The 23,354-nt window shown below is 34.6% G+C and overlaps 1 protein-coding gene across 4 annotated transcripts in view; it reads left to right on the top strand.

Annotated features, from left to right (window-relative positions):
* Nucleotides 1-23,354, top strand: part of LOC140751042 (netrin receptor UNC5B) — a 136,519-nt gene that overhangs the window by 90,803 nt on the left and 22,362 nt on the right. For all 4 annotated transcript variants that reach the window (XM_073084856.1, XM_073084858.1, XM_073084857.1 and 1 more), the window contains exons 3-6: nt 3,729-4,301; nt 11,343-11,542; nt 15,187-15,265; nt 23,000-23,173. In XM_073084856.1, coding sequence (XP_072940957.1) covers nt 3,729-4,301; nt 11,343-11,542; nt 15,187-15,265; nt 23,000-23,173 — 1,026 coding nt within the window. The remainder of the gene's footprint in view (nt 1-3,728; nt 4,302-11,342; nt 11,543-15,186; nt 15,266-22,999; nt 23,174-23,354) is intronic.

Genomic DNA, 23,354 nt, shown 5'->3' with positions numbered 1-23,354 from the left:
TACCAGCATCCATATACAGAGCGATAAAACCTACCACGACTGTTTAAATTTCCACAAATGTAAATCCATTAATAGACAATGAAACAGTTAAAAGCTAAACCCATTAAGCATGACTCACAACACAATAACAGCAGTCCCTCATGAGCCCTAATGTCCCCTAACATTTGATTTACTTACGGAAACGTAAAGCAAATCGCGCCGCCCACGCCTCCATTAACTAGTTCGAGTGCATCTTTTTATGTCTCTCTCGGCGCTAAGTGCATTTACGAGTAAACTGCATCAAGTTGAGTGAAGCGTCTTCGCCTCGGCGGATGCGAAAGCACCACGCCTGAATGTTTTATGACGCCTTCCCCAGAACAGATATATCAGAACTCACGTACTCGCCGCTCTTGATTTATTCCTCCAGAGCTCATAATATTGTTCGGGTTTATCGGTGCACTAAAAAAACAGACGGCACTACAGACGGGTGTAACGGCCGATATCTACACCATTAGACTCTCACTGTTTTATTCGTTCCATATTTGGATCGAGTACCACTTATTATGTGTTATTGCTCGCCTGTATAATGTTTAGTGATAAAAATGTGAGTGAGTCGTTAAATAAAATTTTAATAGCATCTATTACTCAATAACTTATTTCAATGCAACGCCCAGGTTTAGTGGTTAGATAACGCTGAAGTGCTCTCACATATTAATAGATAGACATTCGTTATAATAAATATTAAATGTCTGTAAGAGGATCAACTTTAAATCTCTAAGTTAATGACCTAATCTATAAAATTAAAATACGACTCAATAATATACGGTAGATATGAAAAGACGTGAACGTAATGCTAATGTAGCAATTCTTTCCATTGTACGTATAAGTAATGCGAATGGACTGAATGAAGCCGACCGTTGAGAATTCGTTCCAGACGTTGATTAAGTATTTCCCATCAATAAAGTCCTCCTCTATCTAGAATAGCATCGAATTCAACCTTAATTATCCAAATACCGGACGAAATGACAGGAGGCGGTCTCTCTCAAACATTCAACGGCGGATAAAGCCAATTTGATGAGTTTCAGTTTGTTTTTAGATCTCGTTAGTAAACACCTCAAGAATTCGAACATTCATCAGGGACAACATATTTCACTTCGTGTCGTAGCGATAAGGCATTTCTCCATTTCCATTAATTTTCTGATATGCTCCATTCGAATTTGTTTTGAAGACGAAGTATTTTAAAACTAAGAAAACATTGTGTCTATTAAGTCGGCGGTATTCGAATCCGATTGGGATCTCAACACGGATGGTCGTTACAGCTATGATTGAGCGGTTCTTATTGCAATTGAAATGATCTGTTAACATTGAAAGTAAAGACATACCATTGATTGATCTCATGAACTTTCTATACCCGTGCGTTCACACAGCCGATGCGCAGACATTTATTTACAATTTACAATCGCTTCGTGACTTGCATCCACTGGTTTTAGTTGAGCTTCCAGTAACATCGCTTACCTTACTTCTTCAATCACCATTTAAAATCGTACAAGCCATAATCGCCTTTAACTAAAGACAACAATGCATTTTATAGCGTACACGGCTAACAAGAAATAGTTGCCACCAATTCGTGTTCTTGTAAATGGAGTTTCGTCACTTGCCAAGATAACACTTGAACGCAGTTACTTATAAGAACCGTGGACGGTCGATATAAAGGGCGACCTAAATGACGAAAGCGGTGATTTAAAATGTAAGAAAGCTCACAATCATCTTCACGCGACAGGCGTCGATAATGAGTATCAATTAGTGAATGTAAATTAAAATTTTGTTAAGGGTTCTCGTGCGTTATCATACAACGTTCTGGTATTGCGCCAGAGTGAGAGAGGGCACAAACCTGTTATTAATCAAATCGGCGCTAAAAACCAATTAAACTTGACGCACAGTCGCTGATGAAGTGGTTACACAATCCAAAACGATAATAGACGTTCGACGCGGGATAAACAGGTCTTAATCAAATGCCTGGCCGATCCGACGTCTAACAGAATTCCAAATCAACTTACCTACGTCAGAATAAGTGAACGTGTGACAAGGGCCAAAGCTCTGTAATATTGATTACATTCGTGATTACATAAAGTTTCTTCGTTTAGGGACTACCTCCGTCAATATCAATGGTCGTATAATATTCTTGGGAACTGGAAGCTGAAACTTGATAGCGCCATAGTAACGTTACAATAGTTCCTGAGCATTAATATTCAGTTCAAATTAATATGCTTCGTATTAATGAGACAAAGCGTCTGGAGGATATCTTGAGATTAATGGGTCGGCTAAAGCCTTATGACGATCGCAATAACAATCGTATGTCACATTAAATTTCGTATCCAATTAATTACGATAGTGTACTCTGCATCTGCACGTATATAATTGAATCTTAAGCTGATATATTCACAACTCCCGTATAAATAAATGTATAAAGTACTAAAAGTCTGTTTACCACGTTTTACCTACAAGATGCTATTGACGGCATTAAAACTTTCAATTAAGAAAGATTCAAGTTACTGACAACAACATCAAACGGAAACTTCATTAGAATAAAAATTACAATAAGTATTATACAAAGCATCTATAAAATCTGTGAATTCTCAGGGGAATTGGAATTTTAATGACGTTAATACGATAGCCACAACCGTAGAACGGGGAAAAGGTCTCGAAACAAATCCCATTAAGGAAAAATAGATTCCAGAAGGAAATAGCGTTCGGTCCCCACGAAAACGGAAATAGAAATATACTGAAAGGAAGTGAAACTAATTAAGTTATCCTCGCTTCACGCAAGTTGCGGTTTATTTTCGTACCATTCTACTCTTCAAATAATAATACAAACCTAGAGGTATTACTGTCAACGCTGTTGGAAGAGTAACATACACTGATGTACTGACAACAATTTCTGAGCGAAATTCTATCGAGGGTGACTTAAAATTGAACGGAGACACGAATTTGACTCTACAGCTTTTGCTTTTGGTTGATTTTCGATCAAACGGCGAGGGATTCGTTAAGTGGGGTACACAGTATCCAAATATCTATGTTTTGCAAGTAAACAGGCGTGAGTGAAGCGTCAAGCCAGGTGCGGGCTTTGAGAGAAATCGATGTCGGTACTCCAGGGTACGTGTTATTATGACAGTTGCCGTTTATTTTAACTGACGCGGGGCATAATTAACGTTCTCCAATTAGAACGTGTTTAAAGTTCAGGAGGACTGCTAGTCTATTAACGCTTATTGGAATAGCATCTGTATAAGCCAGCTGCTTAGGTGTATGGGTATATAATTCCAAATGGCATTTTCTACTACGTAATTATAACTTCACTAATGATTAATGAGTTACAAGATAACATTTACGAGTTACTAATATAGATAATCGTAAGGAAAATTGTAAACAATAGGAAATAATTTATAATGTCATTTATAACAGAATATTTTAACATATATAAATCTTGTGTGTCAGGACTTAACCTTTAACATTCTGCATTCCAACACGATAAAGATATTTAGTTCAGATAGTAAACAAAACTAATTTATATCCAACCTTCGTAATAGAACATATCAACTAATAATAGCAATGAAATAAGCCGTTTATAATGCTTGCCGTAGTTATGCACATTCATGTTAAGACCGTATTGATAAATAAGTAGAATAATTAAGCCATCTTAATAAATGTAAACTTTATGATATACATTACATTTTAAATTTCTTTTTTTACAGATGGTTTTAATTCTACTGAAGCTGAACACACGACTACAGCTCCAACACCACCTATACCTCTTCGGCCGGAGTACGCCCACCCAGCCGGTGTGGAGGCTTTAGACCCTTACAATTCAGAAAAAAGCCACCCACCGCCTCACCATAGAGATTATTTAGAAGAAGACTATGACCATGAAAGTCACAAAGAAGATGATCACGATAACCGAGAAGATGCAGATGAACTACCGTCATTATCAGGCGATCATCTTTTCCAGAGCTCAACAGATGATCTCCCAATATTCCTATTAGAACCGCAACATGCTTTCGTAGTTCGTAACAAACCAGCCATGTTGAAGTGTCGTGCCGCAAACGCTTTGCAAGTGTACTTTAAGTGTAACGATGTACGGTCCGTCGCTAGTACTCAGTTCGAGTTTGTGGATCCACAAAGTGGTGTGAGAATCGTCGAGGCGGAGTGTAATGTGACTAGGGATCAGTTGGAAGAGTACTTCGGTGAAGACAGATTTTCGTGCACATGTCACGCTTGGAGTAGTCGTGGTGACATCAGAAGTCAGCCGGCTATTGTGGAGTTAGCCTGTAAGTATAACTTATCTACTAAACTTCAAAAGTTTACTACATAAAACTTATTATACAGATAAATTCGTATAAACACTAAAGCTTAGTAATCTTATAAATGAATCGGATTGAATGTTAGGGCACTTTCTGTTCATTTTCAAATTGTTTATACAGTCATGAAAAGTCTTTTGAAGATTGAAACCTTAAAAGAACTTGATTATTCGTATAATACAAACATCAACGATAATAAACAGGACGATAGTCTCGAATCGGATATCGGAATAGCTTTTAAAAATCATATTTCCGGACCAAATGGGGTGTGATGCAACATTTCATCGAACCTCATAATTTGAGAGTTTCCGTCGGTAAATATAGACTGACACACTTCCATTTCTCTTGAAGCGTGTTTGAACCATGACGCTTCTTTTATAGCTTGGCACAAGCGGAAGTAGCTTGTTTTTTCGCTTGTTTGTTGTATGCTGTTCTATTCGATATAATTATGTGGTTGGATGTCCTTTCTTGTACCTTTTGTGTAATTTAAAAATAACGGATTTTATAACTTATATTTTCCATATTTTAATTGAACTTTAAAATAGTTAAAAGTTTATAGTTAACATTTCCACATTCCTTGAGATCAGCTCACCAGAGAGACTTTAACTATTGCATGAAACTAATTGAACAGTATTATAATTATTACTGTACACTAATAAAGTGTAACAAACTATAAAAATATCATATTTTAATTAATATACCGGTAAAATTGTCTAAAATGTAATTCATATCTCCCAAAATATGCCAAACCATAGATTCATAAATCCGTCGGTAGAATATTAAGTTCGTAGCCAATTTTAATTAATACAAGATGTCTTTGAAGTTACATCTGCTGGATTAAAACTTGTTCACTTAATGAGTAACATCTCAAGAGGAAATTCATCAACTTTATCTTTAACAAAGTCCGTTAATTTGACAATAATTATAAAATCTGATAGGTACTTGTACTCGGTAGCTAATTTAATAACGAAGTTGTCGATTTATCTGCCAAGTCAAGTTTAATAATTATATTCAAGGGGAATTTATTGTTTGAAGCAGGATAAGGCTTAAGGATAGTACTCGTAGTATGAGATCTCTGGATTAACTTTTTAATACCTTTTTCGGGAATATTACAATGTTTGCGAAATACGGAACCTTTTTGTGGCAAAAGCTATATCTTATTATTATGAAGTATCGATTCCATCGGAAACTAGATTTGGCGTAACTTTCCAATTAAACAATGGGCAAACGTAATTTTTCGCGGATATGTTCAAAGCCTTACAGATTAAAATTGTAGCTGTCAAAAGACTAATACTATAAATTGTCCAGGATCAGAAATCGACATCCATATTATATAACCCATAGTGAGAAACTCGAAACTTGAACGAACCTACGGATTTAGGCGTACAGAATAGACCTCCATATCCCCGAGAAAAGATGTATGACTGCACTTACATTATAAACTCCATTACGGCAGCCCTCGATTAAATCCAGGCGACCCGGAGGTAAATCTTCTGTGCATATTAAATAAATGTCCGAGCGGACCGTTTGTCTGATTTATGTTGTGCGCCGTAATACATCGATGGGTACGTATTACGATTATTTCGGGAAGCTCTCGAGTAGGATTGAAATTTCGAAATCGATTTTCATGGCGTAGGTTTGCTGAAGGAGTGGTCTTACTACTAGCGAGTACCTGTAACGAGTGTCCTTGGTAATCCTTATGGTAAAACATGAATTCATGCTATGAATTGGTATTAAAAATGCGCATTTGAAACATATGCTACAAAAATCTAATATGCTGTAAGTTAAAAAGATGAATTTACTAATTAATTACTGTGGATACAGTGTGGATACAGGTATACACTTAATTGATTTATTCGTAGTATCAAAGGAAATCTTGGATGAGCTATACAAATACATATCTATATTTACTGTACGTATTTTACCGACAGAACGAAATGGAAAAGTAAAATGCTGACGTTTGACAGCAGCGATATATTTGACATTAGTTGAAGTTTAGTTTGGTACAAAAATCAAATAATCGCTTAACTTATATTTGAGCGCCTGTCGCCTATCGTTTGCGTGGCAGCTCCACACAACCAAGAACACGTTGTAAACATGATGAATGATACGCAATAACTTACGTTTTATTTCTTTCAATTTACATCCACAAAAAATATACACAACCTGCAATTATCATAACTTTTTAATTTAGTCTTCGTGTATTAACTTGGCGTATTCCGCATTATCCCTTCAAATTAATAGCCACATTAATAAATGGTTTTATAGTATTTTAGAACCGTTATAGTCGTTCGACAGCCGTTTCCATTGATTTTTAATATTTACGGTTTGATCTTTAACCTCTCTGCCTACTATCGCCATGAGTACGAGCAGCCGTTGCACAATCAATATACATAATTATATGAACTGTTAGCGTGTATTCGTGGTAACAACAATTAAAATGTTTTCATCGTAAGTGATTCCATATTTTGTATATACCAAGAATTGTTTATAAAAAGAAACAGACCCGCTATTTCGATTAGCTTTCGAATGAATTTCCAAAATATATGCATGTCATATTTATTTTTCATCAATGGTTTAGTTTGAAAATCTTAGTGTACAATCGGGCAAAATATTTTCATTAGGTTATTTAAGTCCATAAACTAAAGTATAATCTGAGTATTAGCACTCGTATCTGGAAAGAATACTGTATTCCTTATACTAATTCATGCTTTCAGTCATAAAAGAACGACTTTCCAAGTTAAAATTTACTAGTTTTCCAGTTTTCATTCTGCCCACAACCAACACCTTGCATCTAATCTTCGTAATGGATTACTAACAGGCTTACCTCGCTAATCCATATTCGAAGCCCTTTCCACTTTCCCTACGGTTCCGTAGGTACGAATTTTACTCAGGAAATGAAACGTGGTGGATTTATGGGCCCATACGCTACCGGTTGTACTCCCACTTATCATTTACGCTCATCAGTTACTAGCAGTTTTACATTTTCACTGATTTACGGTTTAAGTCTTGGAATAGAGGTTTATAGCATAGCCTTCGAATCGGTTATTTATGAAACATTTATTTTACAAAAATAACGTTTGGTGCAAAATGTCTTTCAACTATAGTGATTTTGTAGAAAATATAAAGTCCCATACATCTATTAATTTGTGTAGAAGTTCATATGTTATCGATAATTGTACAGTATACATGAGAGAAGATAAAAAATGTTTCAGTGTCTAAGCTCTTATAATATTACGACTAACATGAAACATGGCCATTAATTCGGAGATGAGCGTACTTAACATCATACTCCCATACTGGATTACTTTGGACTTTTATGTATACCGTAAATTATTCAGTTTTTATGCTACGCCCTTTCGGTGTAATGTAAAGCCCTTATCGCTATACAACATATGTTCGACCATTAAAACAACTTCCATGTAAAGATATATAACATTCGAATGGAGTAGGCGTCGGTAAATCTTTGTCTGAAGACTTAGCTGTGACACTTTTACGCGTACCCACGATTCCGTAGGTATTATCATTAATAGCAGCATCTATGCCACTTGAGAGCGTATTTAAAGCTCTCGCTGAACAATTAAAACTGTCGGGATGAGAATTTAAAGCGTTTGTATTACACACGTTGCTCTGCGCAATTAGAAGTGGGGATGTCTCCCGCTTCTGCTTCGTGTATATTTAGACGTTTATGAGTTTCAACTGTGCGTGTTTATTCTTGTGCCACCGTTGCCGAATTTACTTAGTTTTGTTTTGTTTTATAGCCTTTGTCTAATAATTTCAAAGAAATGTATTCTTTACGTCTCGTTTAGTAGGATTCAAATTCGCTTGTAACAGACGGAAAGTCTATAGTAATTTATGCCCCAGCTCTTTAATGATGTTACCTTAATGTACTCCGTACTCTAAATGTTCTGTACACGGACCACTTTGTCAGCTTCTGTGGAACTTAAAAAATATTTATTGTCTTCTTCAGTAGGTTTTTCTAAATCACTGACTAACTTTATTATTAATATTATACCATCAAGCGTTACTATGTCTAAATTAAGTCACTTCTTATTTATGTTAGCGATTCCTATCATTTATTTCATTCCTAAATAATACGGCGTCTTCAAGAAACAATTTCAAAGTTAATGAGGTTCCTATATCATTTCCCTCAGGACATGTCATGTGTGGTTTATTGCGAATGTAAGTCCGCCGAAAAATAAACGGTGTGGCAGTTATAATTTATACTGTCAGGGATTTATCTGTTGTGACTTGCGCGAAGCTTTTAATGCGATCCGCATTACACCATTCCATTTGTCTTACATGTGCCGTCTTTTTGCCAGGCGCGTGTGTTTTCCTGTTTCTTTCAATTAACGGTCTGCTTCTCATGAGAAATAAGGTCAGGTGTCTCAATTTATTCTGTAACCTTTTCAAACTATTGCTCTATTATTAATATTATAATAAATATACTTCAGTACACTCATAACTTCATCCGATGTATGTCCAGCCAATTGAACGACAAAAGCTTGGAGATACGTAAAAGAAGACGAATAGGGACGCAAAACTTTGTTTGAATTGACAATCTATTTAAGGAATAAATATCAACAAGTCTTAACGATCCAACAAACTTGAACATTTAACTTCCATAATATGAGGGTATCAGACCTATTTATTTGTTGGGATTATTGGCTTCAATGCACAAAAGATAAGTATTAAAAGTTACTAAAGAAAATTACAAAACGCGCGAGAAACCTTAAACATTCTGTAGAACAAAATAAAAACACTTAAACAAAAAGCTTCACATGAAACAATTAGTAGATTACCTACAAACGTTGAAGCGAAGTTCTTCAGATATCCAAACCTCAGTTGCTCTGAGAGCCGTCAGTGAAAACAAACATATAGCATCTGAGAACGAGTAATGGAGCGTGCACACGCCAGATTTATAGCCCGCTTCGCTAAAGCACTCAAGAGTTGAAACATTCATTTTGCAGGACTAGAGAATATTAGTTTAGCTCGCGAACCTTTCAAAACATACAATATTTATGTCGCGGTACTTGGAACACCAAAAATAGAACTAAGAATCTGTGGATTCGATGAGAACTTAGGATTCGATGACGCGAATTTGCTTCTGGGAACACAGTTCCGGAAAATTATCCTCTATATAAATTTATTATTTATATAGAGGACAAAATAATTCGGCTAGTTTCTTGGATAAGGACAAATATATATGAAAAAGGTTTAATACGTCCATTATCATCTACGAGTATTACTAAACACAACCCAATAACCAGCCCCAAAAGCTTTGATCAGATCAGCAGATCAGCTTCCTGATTCCGTATTGTAGATTAGTTGCTACCAATTTCCTTAATCCATTTACCACCAATCGAAGCGCCAAAGCAGTTAATTGTTTAATGAAGCAATTATCCCGTGGGACGGTTTGGTCTTCATTATATAATCGGTCTCGTTACGTTTTTATATTAGGATTGACGTGGGAAGCCAGGAGCTAATAGGCGTCCAAGGCACAGGAGGAAGCGGATGAAGGTAATTTAGTTTTTTGAGAAAATTGGTCATTACGATGTTGATTCTTGTCTTGCAATTTCGGGCGACACTTATTTATTTCATAAGCGATAAATTCACGAATTTTATAGCCTATTTGGTTCCATTTTAGTTTGTTAAAGATGTTTCTACTATTGCTAATAATATTTATGATTTATCTTCAGAAAAGCTGCATCGATTTTTTTTTTTTTTTTTTTTTTTTTTATATAATATAAGGGTAGCAGACGAGCATGCAGTCCACCTGATGGTAAGTGGCTACTGCCGCCCATGGACATCGGTAATCAACCCCAGACAGGATTAGATATTCCTACCTGAGGTCGGCCACAGATGCGCCGCTACCCCTGAGGACTAAGCTGGAACGCCTCCAAAAAGTCTGTCTCCCTTACCACACCCTTCAAACCGGAACACAGCAGCGCCTAACACTGCTGTTATTAGGTAGAAATAGGTGTGGCGGTGGTGCCGCCGGAGTCGAACCACAGAGGGTTCTACCACCTTCAGATTTAAAAAAAAAATAACATTTTAAAATAAACCATATAATTACATTAGGTATATATATTTTAAAAATATACTATCCGATGCTTCTATTTGATTTACAAAATTATATTGTAAAATTTTAAATAAGTCAATACTAAGACTCTACAGAGCGGTTTATGATAAATTGATCCTCATATTTATTCGCGTTCTCTTCCAACTGGTACCACACAAAATAGGATAATATTGCACAATATTGAAGACATTGTTCAAATTACATCAATTATTGGATTAGCTCATAGACTTGAACATGCATGGCGCATGTTGATTGATATTGACGTTTAATTACACATGACATGCTCGATTATTTTTTGTCAATCATAAACGAATGCGGGTTCTTTTTATTCATTGTATTGTTAAAAGGCATATTATTTCAATTGTTAAGTATGACCCTAGTGCCTTTTATGTCACCGTAGACTGTGAAGGAACCCTTATAAGTTTATCCAATCCGTTTCTTTATTATTACTTTGCCATAAATACATAAGTGATTAATCGTCTGTTATTATTATTAAGTACAAGTCATACATTTTCAGGTGAGGTTATTTAATCATCATAAAATGTGTAAAGTTTCCTTTAGTCAAAATCTTACAGAAATAACAATTTGGGACTATCAACTTTTATTTTGGAAATGGGTATCTTGAGAATTATAGGAATTCACCATGTATAAATTTATCAGTGTCAAATCATGAGGTCATAGCTTACTAATGATAATCAGAAGCTACTCACTTTAAGAACATGATGCCATAGGCTTAATTAGCTAAACTCTGACTTAATCACGACGTGCGTCGTATGATAACTCGTACTGCTTTCTACATGCATATTTGAAAGCAGAACATATACTGCAAGTAAACTCCGATGCATTCTATTCCTACCGTCCTGTAAGTACATAATTTTACAAACTAAATTTTCTTTACGTACGTTTACAAATTAAATTTTCTTTAACAGATTTGAAGAAGCAATTTGCGGTATCCCCACTAGCAACTTCAGTTGAAGCTGGTTCTGCTGCAACCCTCCGATGTTCACCACCTGCGGCTGCTCCTCCTCCAAGGATATCCTGGCTGAAACATGGAACTCCTCTACAACAAGACCACAATGTTCTGATATCTGCTGAAGGCAACTTACTTATATCAAGAGCTACGTTACAAGTAAGTGACATTATAATCAATTTACCATTAATTATGTTGTAGAATAAATTATAAGAGGTTTTTATACTATCACTGAACTGATGCACTTTAAATGAAATATTTTATATATTTATATGAATATTTTATGTATATCATCAATAGAGTTGTATGATAGTGATAAAAATATATTCGGTATTTAGAAATGCCACAAATTAAGAGTTTATCTTAAATACTTTCAAAGCGCTTTGCGACTTAATCTTCAACCTTTAGTTCATTAAAAATATCTACGAACTAGTGTCTCCTTAAGATCAACTGAATTACTTAAATTAATATTCAACTTCTTAAGATCCCTACTTGTTTCCTTACGAATACCTAAAAAGTCCGTTGCATTTCTTCGCTAATGCTTATGCATTTGATCGTTGCATTATTCATGCTTCCTGCTTACTTATTCCATTTAACTGCAATTGTCCGGACGCCGGAGCTCAGCATTCTTTCCTTTAGTGCCCTCTAATGACTAAATATTTGCACTCTCATTACAAATTACGTCCAATAAAAGAAGGTTGTTTAAGGTATCACTTATTCTCGAATTAACGGGAATGCTTTAATCGTTGCTTTCGATTTACTTTTACTTAAATCTTTTTAGTTATAGATAATAAATAGATACAGATTTTTCTTTAAACATAAACTGTCCTATTTATTAACTTTTCAGAATCTTCACGATAGCTTTCAAAACTTTTGAATAAAACTTTTCGCAGACAAGCTGAGTGATTAATTATTCTTTTGAACAAGCTTCTCACTATGTTAATTCGAATAAAATATGGCTTTATTCAAATCGTGGAAACATCAATTTATTCACTTTGCTTAATTTATATCTGACTTATCTTTAGATTTAGTGCGTTCACAAACACATTTGTTTGAATAATTTCTCACATCACTTACATAGATAACGATTTATTACTGTTCTTTAATTGTGATTACGATCATAAATCGTCTGACTTGAAATTAAAGTATGTATCTACAATCGTCTAGATTGTAATTAAACTATCTGTTAAAATTTATAGTCATTAATACTAAATTATTTATAGCGCCATTATTAAGCTACCGCAAATTTAAACAATGATTGTAATAATTGACTTATATGAAACATGTGTTGTAAATGTAATATGTAAGTCGTAAAAAACGTTTCAATCCTTTTAAATCTTTGATATAAAAATCTCATCTACAATGTTCCTTAAAAGTAGTGCTGAAAGAGTACAAAATCCTAATGTGGTTAAATTCAAGCACTTTATTTCGGTTACTCATACGATGTGACTCATTCACGCCGCCACACGTGTCCACTCTCCCATTCAGCCAAACTGGGCTTGTTACTTTGATGGCATTATTATTACGCGAATCAGATGTTGCGATATGTAAATCATTTTTGTTCATCTTGATATGGGTGAAGTATCTTGTGAGGATCATTATAAATGTTCACATCTGTTCCTTTTATAAAATTTTGGTTATTACAAAAAAACATTTTTCTTATCTTTTTTTAGTTTTCAATCTTTTAATAATTTAAATTATGTAATAAACATTACTCCGTATGCCTCAACTTTTTTCGTATTAACTTACAATCATTATGTGTTTGATTAGTTCTCACTACAAAGTTATAATTTTGTGTCGTTACACTTTAATTAAATTTATTAAAGAAAAGATATCGCATACGTTCATTATAATATCATCATCATCATCATCATCATCATCAACCCATTACTGTCCCACTGCTGGGCACGGGTCTCCTCTCAGAATGAGAAGGATTAGGCCATAGTCCACCGCGCTGGCCAAGTGCGTATTGGTAGACTTCACATACCTTTAAGATTTTTTATAAATCTCTCAGGTATGCAGGTTTCCTCACGATGTTTTCCTTCACCGTTTAAGCAAGTGATAATTAATTTCTAATGCGCACATAAATTTGAAAATCAGAGGTGCGTGCCTGGGATTTGAACCTCGGACCCCTCGATCGAGAGGCCGATTATAATATACATATATATATATACATTATAATATATTTTATGGTAACTTGTGAACGTAAAATAAAGTTGCATTCTAGACTCATTAAATATATCGATTTGTATCAGCCCCCGCTTAATTAGTTCTTAGTCTGCATTTAAATTGGCCACTTACGCGTATCTAAGGCTTGACATTTGCCTAATAGCAATTAGATCAAGCGACCTTCAATTTAAATCGCATCAGATAGTCCAACAATGGTCTTTAATTCCTCTGCGTCTGTTTGTTTCTCCACCTCGGTGTCACAGACAATCGCAGCATCTTGTCGCGAATTGTTTATTTTATCTCGACGACTGCGACTAATTAGTCGAGCAAGACAGACATTTATTAATTGCGACACAAGTCGCTGTCGCCTCGCGTGTCTTCCTTTTGCCGCGGTCCGACGCACCCTTTCAAGAACCAAGTTGTTGATAAAAGTGTAAAGGCTGTGGTAATTTACTCCTATATTTTATGGTAAGAGATATCCGTCTTGTACAATTAATTTAATTTTAGTGCCACATTTGTCGGTCTGAATCCCGATGCTGTTTTCGGTTTTGTTTCATTACCGTGTTTACGCTTGTATCCAGCTTAATGGAATTATTGCACGCGAGCTCCCGGGTTGAAATTCAATTGCTCTTTTTTATGTTCAACCTTCTAAATACAAGAGAATTCAGTACAGTAGAATTCAGTAAATAGTGCAGTATTTACTAAAATAAATTTAATAACTTCATATTCATATTCAGATACGAAGATGTTCCTAACACTCATAAGTTTAAACGCAATTTCACAATATTATCGCATTTATAATTATAACATATCAACTCTTTTTAGCCAATTAGCGACCACGATATAAATTAATTTGATTAAACCATGATAATAAGTAATGAATTTAAGAATGACAGACTTTTGAAATTTAATATAGAATACGAATAAGTTCGTAAATAACTAATTATGATATAAACATTTGAAATGTAATGTTCGTTAACAATGATACTGATATAAATTTAACAAATAATAATAGATTTGTAGCGACGAATCCCCTACAATAATTGATATTAAACTTTCTTGATGATTTTCACTTGGTGAATATCAAGCGCAAATATTAAAAAATAGTGGTCGTATTTAAAGTTCCTCCTCTACGATCTCGAGTATTAACACCATCCAGTATCACAGTGTGTCGGGAGCGTTCTCTTAATTAAATGTAATGTTTATAGTCGCCTGTTTACAATGTCTGAGGTTATCTCCATCAGTGTCTTCATACAAAATTGTTGTAGCTACGAGTTGCATAACTGTTCGTCGTTGTGAAATTTTGTGTTGATGCTCTTAGTGGATACGTCTATCTCACTTACTTCTATTTCCTTTTATTTCTTTACTGCTCTTTCCACATCATGAAGTTTGGGTTCCACCGTAGTGCCCTCGTGCAGAGCAAATGAAAGAGATTACGGAAGCAGACTACATAATATCATCAATAATTTCTGTCCTACTGCTGGGTTCCTTTAAAAGTAAAAACAATTTATCTAGCCAAATATGGGTAAAATTAAAAATCCAATACTTTTTATAACATTCACATACCTACGAATATTTTGAATAAACTTTAAGTAAATAATAGAAATATGTTTTAACTGAACTTTTGTTATCAGGACATGGCGAACTACAGCTGCGTGGCCGAAAACATTGCTGGCAAAAGAATTTCAGAATCCGCTCTCTTGACGGTGTATGGTAAGTACGTCATTTTTAAACCTTGTTACTAAGAACTCTAAACGTTTAATAATAGTGGTGATATAATCAATGCATTAAATATTAAAAGCATTACTAGAAAATAATGGCAAATAAATTGAATATCCTAATAAGATTATCCTTGACAAAAAAAGGGAGTTATCGCACCCTCCAATACATCAACGCTTAACATTGCTGTTATGAAGAAGAAATATTAATAACAATTTAGTATAATTGAGAAATATTAAAAATAATTTGAATTATTGCTCTTTTTCGAGTAACACTAGGAATAGGCTTAGTTTGAACTACCCTAAATAGTTCAAGGAATAGAACGTCTCATTTGAAACTAAAATTATACGCTTCTGCGTAGTGGAAAATGACTGGAATAATTACCGTAGCGCCCTTAAGCTGGATATTCTTGGAAAACTGTTTTAGCGATTTCAATTTAGCGAATCTAATGAATTTCTCCGTGGAATTTAATAATCTAAGTTTTGCTGTTTGCTTTTATTACCCTTTAATGATTATAATTAACAAATGCTTTACAATATTGATATTAGATTTTTGTTCACGAATGCTGAGGAAATACTTGTCTATCGTCTGCCTTCCGAGGTAAGGACCTCTCATATCTTTCGAAAATTAAAATTCTCTTTCCATAAATTCAACACAACACGGTGTAGGATATGTTTAAACTATAAGAGCTACATATCTATAAGGTTCATATCCGATAATTTGCTATCCGTTTATAACCATCGGGACAGATGTTTTAACACCCTTCGCAGCATCAAAGCGCGCATGTAGCTTCTTGGCGTAACTTAACCAACACGCAACGACCACTTAAATTTGGAAATCGTACAACACAAGCCACAGGACTACACTTCACAGTATATACATAAATAGGACGCCACAATCCCAACAACGTAACAATCACTAGTCTGTGAGCAACAATAGCGGCAGACCAATCTGTACGCTGCAATTCCCGTAGAATCCCGTAGTCCAAATAAAGGGTACCGAGCCCTCTAATAAACTTAATTGGTCTCAGCTTGTACCGGGATAACTATTCCAATTAGGACCTGCGTATCTAAACCACTTGTGCCACTAACAGCGAAATGGTGTAACGCTTAATAACCAAATGAAGACACCCTTAAGTTAATGAGGTACTCAGTTTGTATGAGTGATGTGTGTAAGTGTGTGTGACTTAAGTTGGGTCGACGAAGTTAAGTTTGACATTTCAAGATAGGTAATGTCGTTTCTGTAGTTTTATTGAGATTAATGTTTAATGAACGTTAAGTAATATTATTACGATCAATATATTAAAATTCGATTGTTGTACCACATCATCCTTATTACATTTTAAATTTATTTCTTTCGTATATTTGTTATTTATTATCTTGAGTGAATTCTAGATATGTTTAATTGTGTTGTCCTCTTAAGAGGTCTCATAGGTTTTCCATCTGGCATAAAACATTTGAAAACATGCAAAACTTTTAAATAAATAAAAAGTAGCGGGGGTTGGATACCAAAGTAATAATTCAGTAATTTAATTCTAAATTGTGAAAAAAATCTACATATTTGTTTACATTCCATTTACGATTACGTTTAGTATACAGTCCAGTGAGACAAGGGCCTTACCCGGAATTCAAAGTGTAAACAAGCAATTTCCCGCGGATTCGTCTGTTCGCTAACTAAACCACTAACGGTCTGCTCGAGTTGACTGTTCGGTTCTATCTCGCCAGAATCAACAGTGCGGTGTTTTTCACTTTTATGATGTTGCTTTAGATCTTTTTCATGCTGTTGGAAAAAACGTATATATGCTACAGTTAATAGATCTCATAGATCGCAAACATCGAGAGTACTTGATTTCACTTTTCCTGTGTTCTTAAATTATTATTAGTTATAACATCTGACATAAATAAATCTGTTTTATTTACGCTCAGAAACATTCCAATTGTTTATCTTTTTAAGGATCGACCTGCCCAAAAGACCGCATCTTAACTTTTCGGATCGAAGGACCAAGTTTTCAACATTTTTTCGTTTAATTGATAAAAAAATTACAGGCACTTACAGAGATTTCGGACGTGCTAAGTCAGAGGTGGCGATTGCAATCAGTTAGGCAGGCGCCATATTTTCAACGTGGCGTGGGCGATACGGCGTCCCTAATGATTCTCCCATGCGCTTGCGCTGCTATAATTGCAAGCCATCGGCGCATGCCCTTTGATCTCACTGAAGTAAAGATAGTTATTACGAACAAGCGAGGGTGAAATGAGCGTTAAACAGCATCGGGAATTGTCGGTTGTCAGATAAATTATACATGAAATAATAAAACGTGCCTAGACGCCTTGTTAGATGCCGCGTTAGACTAGACCAGCTCGTAGATCATATGATATATCGAGGTGTAGGAAAGGACGCATTAACCTAAGTGATAGAATAGCTTTGATTACGGACTATACTTAAAACTGATGATGTGGTAAATTTCTATGGTTTTCTAAAATTTACGTTGCCAGTTAAGAGTAGTATAGGTACTGTAATTTCTTCTATAAATAAAAATCCTTTAAAACTATAATATTATTTATCGTTATGAAAGCGTTCTGATATTATAAACCTTTCCAAATAAAAATATTCATGTTAACATTAAACGCTATAAAAGCTTATAAACGTTGATAAGAGTATTTTTATATTTCGGTCAAAACTAGCCATATTATGATTTGAATAATTAATATCGGATCAAACAAAATAGTTAGTACCGGTTTAGATTAACAACTAGTATTCAGTATATAAAAAGTAACAAAAAATATTTCGAAACCCATTTCAAAATCTAAACACGTAAGTTTGTTATTCCGAACTTGATTTAGTTCTAGGAATTCTATTTACATTTCCTTCTTCCTATAGAATTACAAGTTGACGTGTTCTTAAGCAATTGTCGGATAAAAGTCCTTTCACCAGCTCACCGGTTCCTGAAATCTTGATAAGGAACGCATGTTTTCAGGCAAACGTGCTTAGCGTAGAAAATGCTACGTTTATATATTGCGTGCGTTCTTATTCTTTTGTTTGACTAACAGCGATCAACTAAAGCGAGTTAAAAGCAAAACTTAATTCAAAACTTACTTTATTTATGATTTACATGTATTTATCTCAGGTTAAATAAAAAAGTGCCCTTCAAAAAAATATGAGCCTTTATGATGTTCATTCGTATACACATTAACATTTATACCTATTCAAGTCCAAATGGAATCGATGTCATATTGGAAAAATATTAGAACGCCTGTATGGAGGGTCTGAAAATCAAATACTTCAAACCTAAAGCCGTTACAAAGCGAAAACAGTGTAGCGCGCTTAATTCATAACGAGTTATTCTACCTTAACAGAAACTATTAGAACTGTTTCTTCTCCACTTAGCTTACTTTACAATTCCAATCATAGTTAGCATGATTATTTTATCGCGCGTAGCTTACGTTCTGACAAGCAAGTAACCTTGTAGTCTCGGAGCGATGTGTTTTGTGGTATTAATTAATAATCCCTTGCAAACATGTTTTGAAATTGTAACAGCTTTTTAATCCTCTTGCGGGCACAGTCACGCGAATTGATCGATCTGACCAGTTTATATGTAGAGTTGTTTGTTTAGGTGATTATGTTATCGAAGCTGATTTTATATGCTTGGATTATTCACATTCTTTAGCTGTTAAGGAAGTATTATAATGGTCATACTGGTAAATATAATGTTTCGCCGTGAACACGATCCGTGCAACTGGGTCGAAATATCAGCAAAAAAGAAATTAAAAACCGCGTTTCGTGAGTAGGTACGTAACTATAACATATTAAAATGTCACAATTCTACTCATAGGTCAATTCACATTCTTTCCATTTTCGTTAGAACTGAAATAAATTATTTTAATTATATCTTCATTAAGTGTATCTTCATTTGTAAAATCAAGATGTGCATATAAAGTTTATGTGAAAATATTTAAAAGTCAAGAACAGAGCGGTAATATGGCTCCTCCTCTTTTGGACGAAACGCATTTTCATAACAAAAGTTATGAAATTCTTCTCATTGTTTACTGTCATCTAAATTATTTGCAATGAAAGCCACCATTTTATCACGCTGTATAAAAATTATTACTTCTACCCCAAGTTGAGGTTTGGGTATTTGAAATCTAAACAAAACATCAATACAATTCTCAATTTTTAAAAGTTTGCTGTAATTAGAAACTATTTTGAGGAATCCTAGGGAAGTCTGAAAGGCAATAAAGATGGAGTCTTCTCAGCGGACAGCAATACGTAGACAATAATTAAATTGTTTAAGTATGTAATACCTCCGTATTGATTGTATTTTACGCTATTCTATGGAGAAAGAAATCATCACATTTTCAAAATAGAAACCAACTTTAGACATAAATAGCCTATCTGCATTATTTTTACTCTTTTAACGATACCCTTTTGAAACAAACATTAACACTCAATTAACGAGATTTCTAGGAATTCTTAAAGCTTTTGAGAGCTACTTAATTCTCAAGCCTTATATCTACCATCAGCATAAAACCAAATTCCTAACTTTATACGCATCTAAGATCTTTATTTATATTAACAGTACTTTAATAGGTTAATAACAATCCCGTACTCTAATGGGCCAATCAATTTTTATTGTACACAAAACGCCTATATTATGAACTGCGGGTGGTCGGTATACATTCATCGGTCACTTGCTCGCTTGGTCTTATGACGGTTTGATTGTATTATACTAAAACCTCGGTTTAATACTATGTTCTCGTAAACAGTGAAATTCGTTGCTCCTAATTTTTAAAATTCGTAGCAAGATTGTCATGGAATTTGATGTTAGGTTAGGTTAGGGTAGCTCTCGCTCCTTCTCCATGATATGTTACCAATAGACGTTTAAAAACAGGAATTTTGAAACTAACTCTTCATTACAACAAGTTTTAATTATTTTTAGAAGTCTAACTAATAAAAATAAAAGTACTTACGAGTTATTATACTCGTATATACAAAAACCGTTTCTGCAACTGTATTTGAAGTCAGATCTTGTCTTCATTTACCACTTCATTGCAATCATCAATAATCATTAAAAAACGTCAAGTCCTTAACGAACTACGTCATACACTTTTTGTTACTAAATTTTTGGGGCAAAAAATATCATCATTAATTCTAATTTTCAGAGTTCTTGCATCAACTTGCTGTATTGAAAGCGAGTAACTTTCCTGGATGAAAGATATTTTTGATAAAATAAAAGAAAGGTCTCATTGCACCTTATCCTAAGATCCTTAATGTAAACCACAACATATTATTGGTTTGTCTGGCCATTTGTTCGATTGTAACACAATCGCGTTGTCACAATGTCAAATTTCGTCAATATGTTTCAGTACATGTTTATTTAGTTTAATATATCTTAATAAAATAAAACACTTTTAAACCTTTTTTTCCTAGTATGTAACAGATTCAATTCTGATTATTCTCTCTAAAATAATATTTTCAGGAATTTCTGTTTGAAAACCCAAGTCCACTACATTCTTGTGTGAGTAAATACACTTTAAGCTGTTTTCTGTTGAAAATATATGCTCGCATGAAACTAGTTCCTCGCGTATCGCCTGTAGGTAAACAAGAACTTTATCCAAGGCAACATGTGGTGTAGCTGTGAAATCTGACAATTTATAACCGTTAAGATAATGTTACTCGGCTATTACACGCAATTTGGGGAAGTATCTGCTATTATACTGCGTTTTAGGGAATCCTTCGGAGATGGAAGAAATTATGGTAATACACCATGGGGTGCTTTTTAACAGCATGTAGGTCACGTGTGGTTGTTTTGTTGTAGCGTTTTATCCTGATTGATATTATATACGGTACATTTTTTCTACTGACAAAATGATCAGGATCAAATGATGATAGACCCAAGTTATTAATGTATGTATGTTCTCACGTATTGAATCTACAATGATTTCTAATTCGGTGTCCTACCTAAGGTCCAGACTTCAAATCCCAGATATTACCATTGAGCTTACTTCATTGCATTGAGAATTCTCAGTAATTTACATTTCCAGACGGTAATTTCTATATCGTTGAAGCAAGTTTGTTTCTTGTATCTGTATTGTGTGTGCTTAAATAATAAATAAATAAAGTAATTAGTTTTTGTATTTAGAAACGCATATAACTTTGAAATGCTGGTCTAGGATTTGAATTCCAGAGGGCAACAGTGAGAGGCAATATCAATATGTTTTTGATAAAATATTTTTATTACACTTTCTATATTCAAAGACAAACTCAAACCCAAAACCAACCTAACCAGGAATCGAACTCAAACCAGCATGGGTCAGTAAATCCATTGTAGCAAAATGATTTCCAAACCGCACCGTATACTACGTACCGTAGACTTACCGTGCCCAATTCAAAGGCAGGACACGATTTGTTCCTGCCTTGTTGTGGTCGGAATCTAATTTTCTGCGGAGCGGACCATTTCTAAAACCAGGCTTCCAGTCAACAGTGTTTAGGAAACTTGCTCGCTAAAAATAAATCTGGCGTTAGCAGTATATTTATAAAGTTAATATTGAAACAACGCTATTTGTAAAGAAGTGTAATTATTTTTTGCTTTTGTACGTTTCATAAGCTTTATTTAAGTTTAATTTAATTATCTTATAATTTACTAAAATATGTTAGAAATCATTATGGCAACGTAACAATAACAAAACAGTTTCCTGTGCTTATGCCTTTTTTGGAATCGGATATACTTCGCCCAATTTTAAACCTCTTTAGACGAACTCCGCGAATACCCCAAAAGGAAAATCATCCATATCTTTCCAAAATAATGTAACCACCTACGGAACAATGAGAATATATAAAAATCCAACGAGTCTTACAGGAATTACGGACAGCCATTAATATTTATTGTATTTCAACTTAGCGTTTCTTAAATGTGCATATTTGAGATACGGCGTGCAAATGTTCACACAAATCTGAGTTAAACACGAAATGTCCGTATCGTTGGCCAAATCTACCGTAATAAATTAATAATTGACCCGAACCAACAACTAAAAGCGCTAACAAGGCCTCATTTGCATATGGCTAGGCATTCTGGGTACAAGGTAGTTAGGTCACCTAGGTCCACACGCAACGTTGCATGTCCACTTGACACGATCTTTAAGATATAAAATTATGTAAGTTCGTTTCACTTTATCGTAAACGAAACTCGTTTAATTAAACTCTTTATAGCTTCATTAAAATCGAAATGGAGTTTTAAATGTTAATTAAAGACAATAAATTGAATTTTTACCGGCGAAGACAGTAAAGGCCGTTGCGTGTGGGTAGAATGACAAATGCAACGACGAGGGAGGTAGGTTGGGAATGAAAATAAACAACTGAATGCACAAGATTTAATCTCTACAAACAAAGATGAATTCAACTGATGACTGATAATCTCTTCTCCTTACTAGTTAATGTTAATAGCTATGCCTCACATATTCGTCGGTTGGTTCTTGTTGGGTTGTGATATATTTTAAATTTTATGTCAGAATACTATTCTTCAATGTCTGCAAGTTCTTCCATTGTAATTCATCTGCTAAAAAGTTCAAACTTAGTAAAACCAATTACGAAAATTGCATTTCTAGGACGAAGATGTTAGGTGGTACTTAGGGCATCTTATATTTATACATAGGTATTTATTTATATTACATTTAAGGGTATAGGAGTATCTCGATTCTTGTACTAACATAACTAAAAGTATCATAATGTTTACAGTCAACGGCGGCTGGAGTTCCTATGGTCCTTGGACTCAGTGCCGGTGCAACGGAAGGGTTGCTGGAGGCCAGCGTCGAACCCGCACCTGTACTGAGCCTCACCCTCTCAACGGCGGCGCACCTTGCCAGGGTCAAAATGTCCAGAGAACTGCTGAATGCGTACCTTGTCAAAGTGGTAAGTACTAATTCAACAATTTATATACACGATATTTTAAATTGGAACACATTAAATAAATAAAATATCGAGCTTATAATAAATGAAGTTGTAACTACTCGTAACACTGTAGCTTTAATGATAGATAGATTCTTCAAAGAAGCTGACCATCTTGAATCTGAGAACATGAGTAATAAATTAC

The sequence above is a fragment of the Epargyreus clarus genome, unplaced genomic scaffold, assembly GCF_041222505.1.
Source record: "Epargyreus clarus isolate Ecla_fem2 unplaced genomic scaffold, WU_Ecla_fem_2.2 ptg000021l, whole genome shotgun sequence".
NCBI lineage: Eukaryota > Metazoa > Arthropoda > Insecta > Lepidoptera > Hesperiidae > Epargyreus > Epargyreus clarus.
This window is presented reverse-complemented; position numbering and strand designations above follow the sequence as displayed.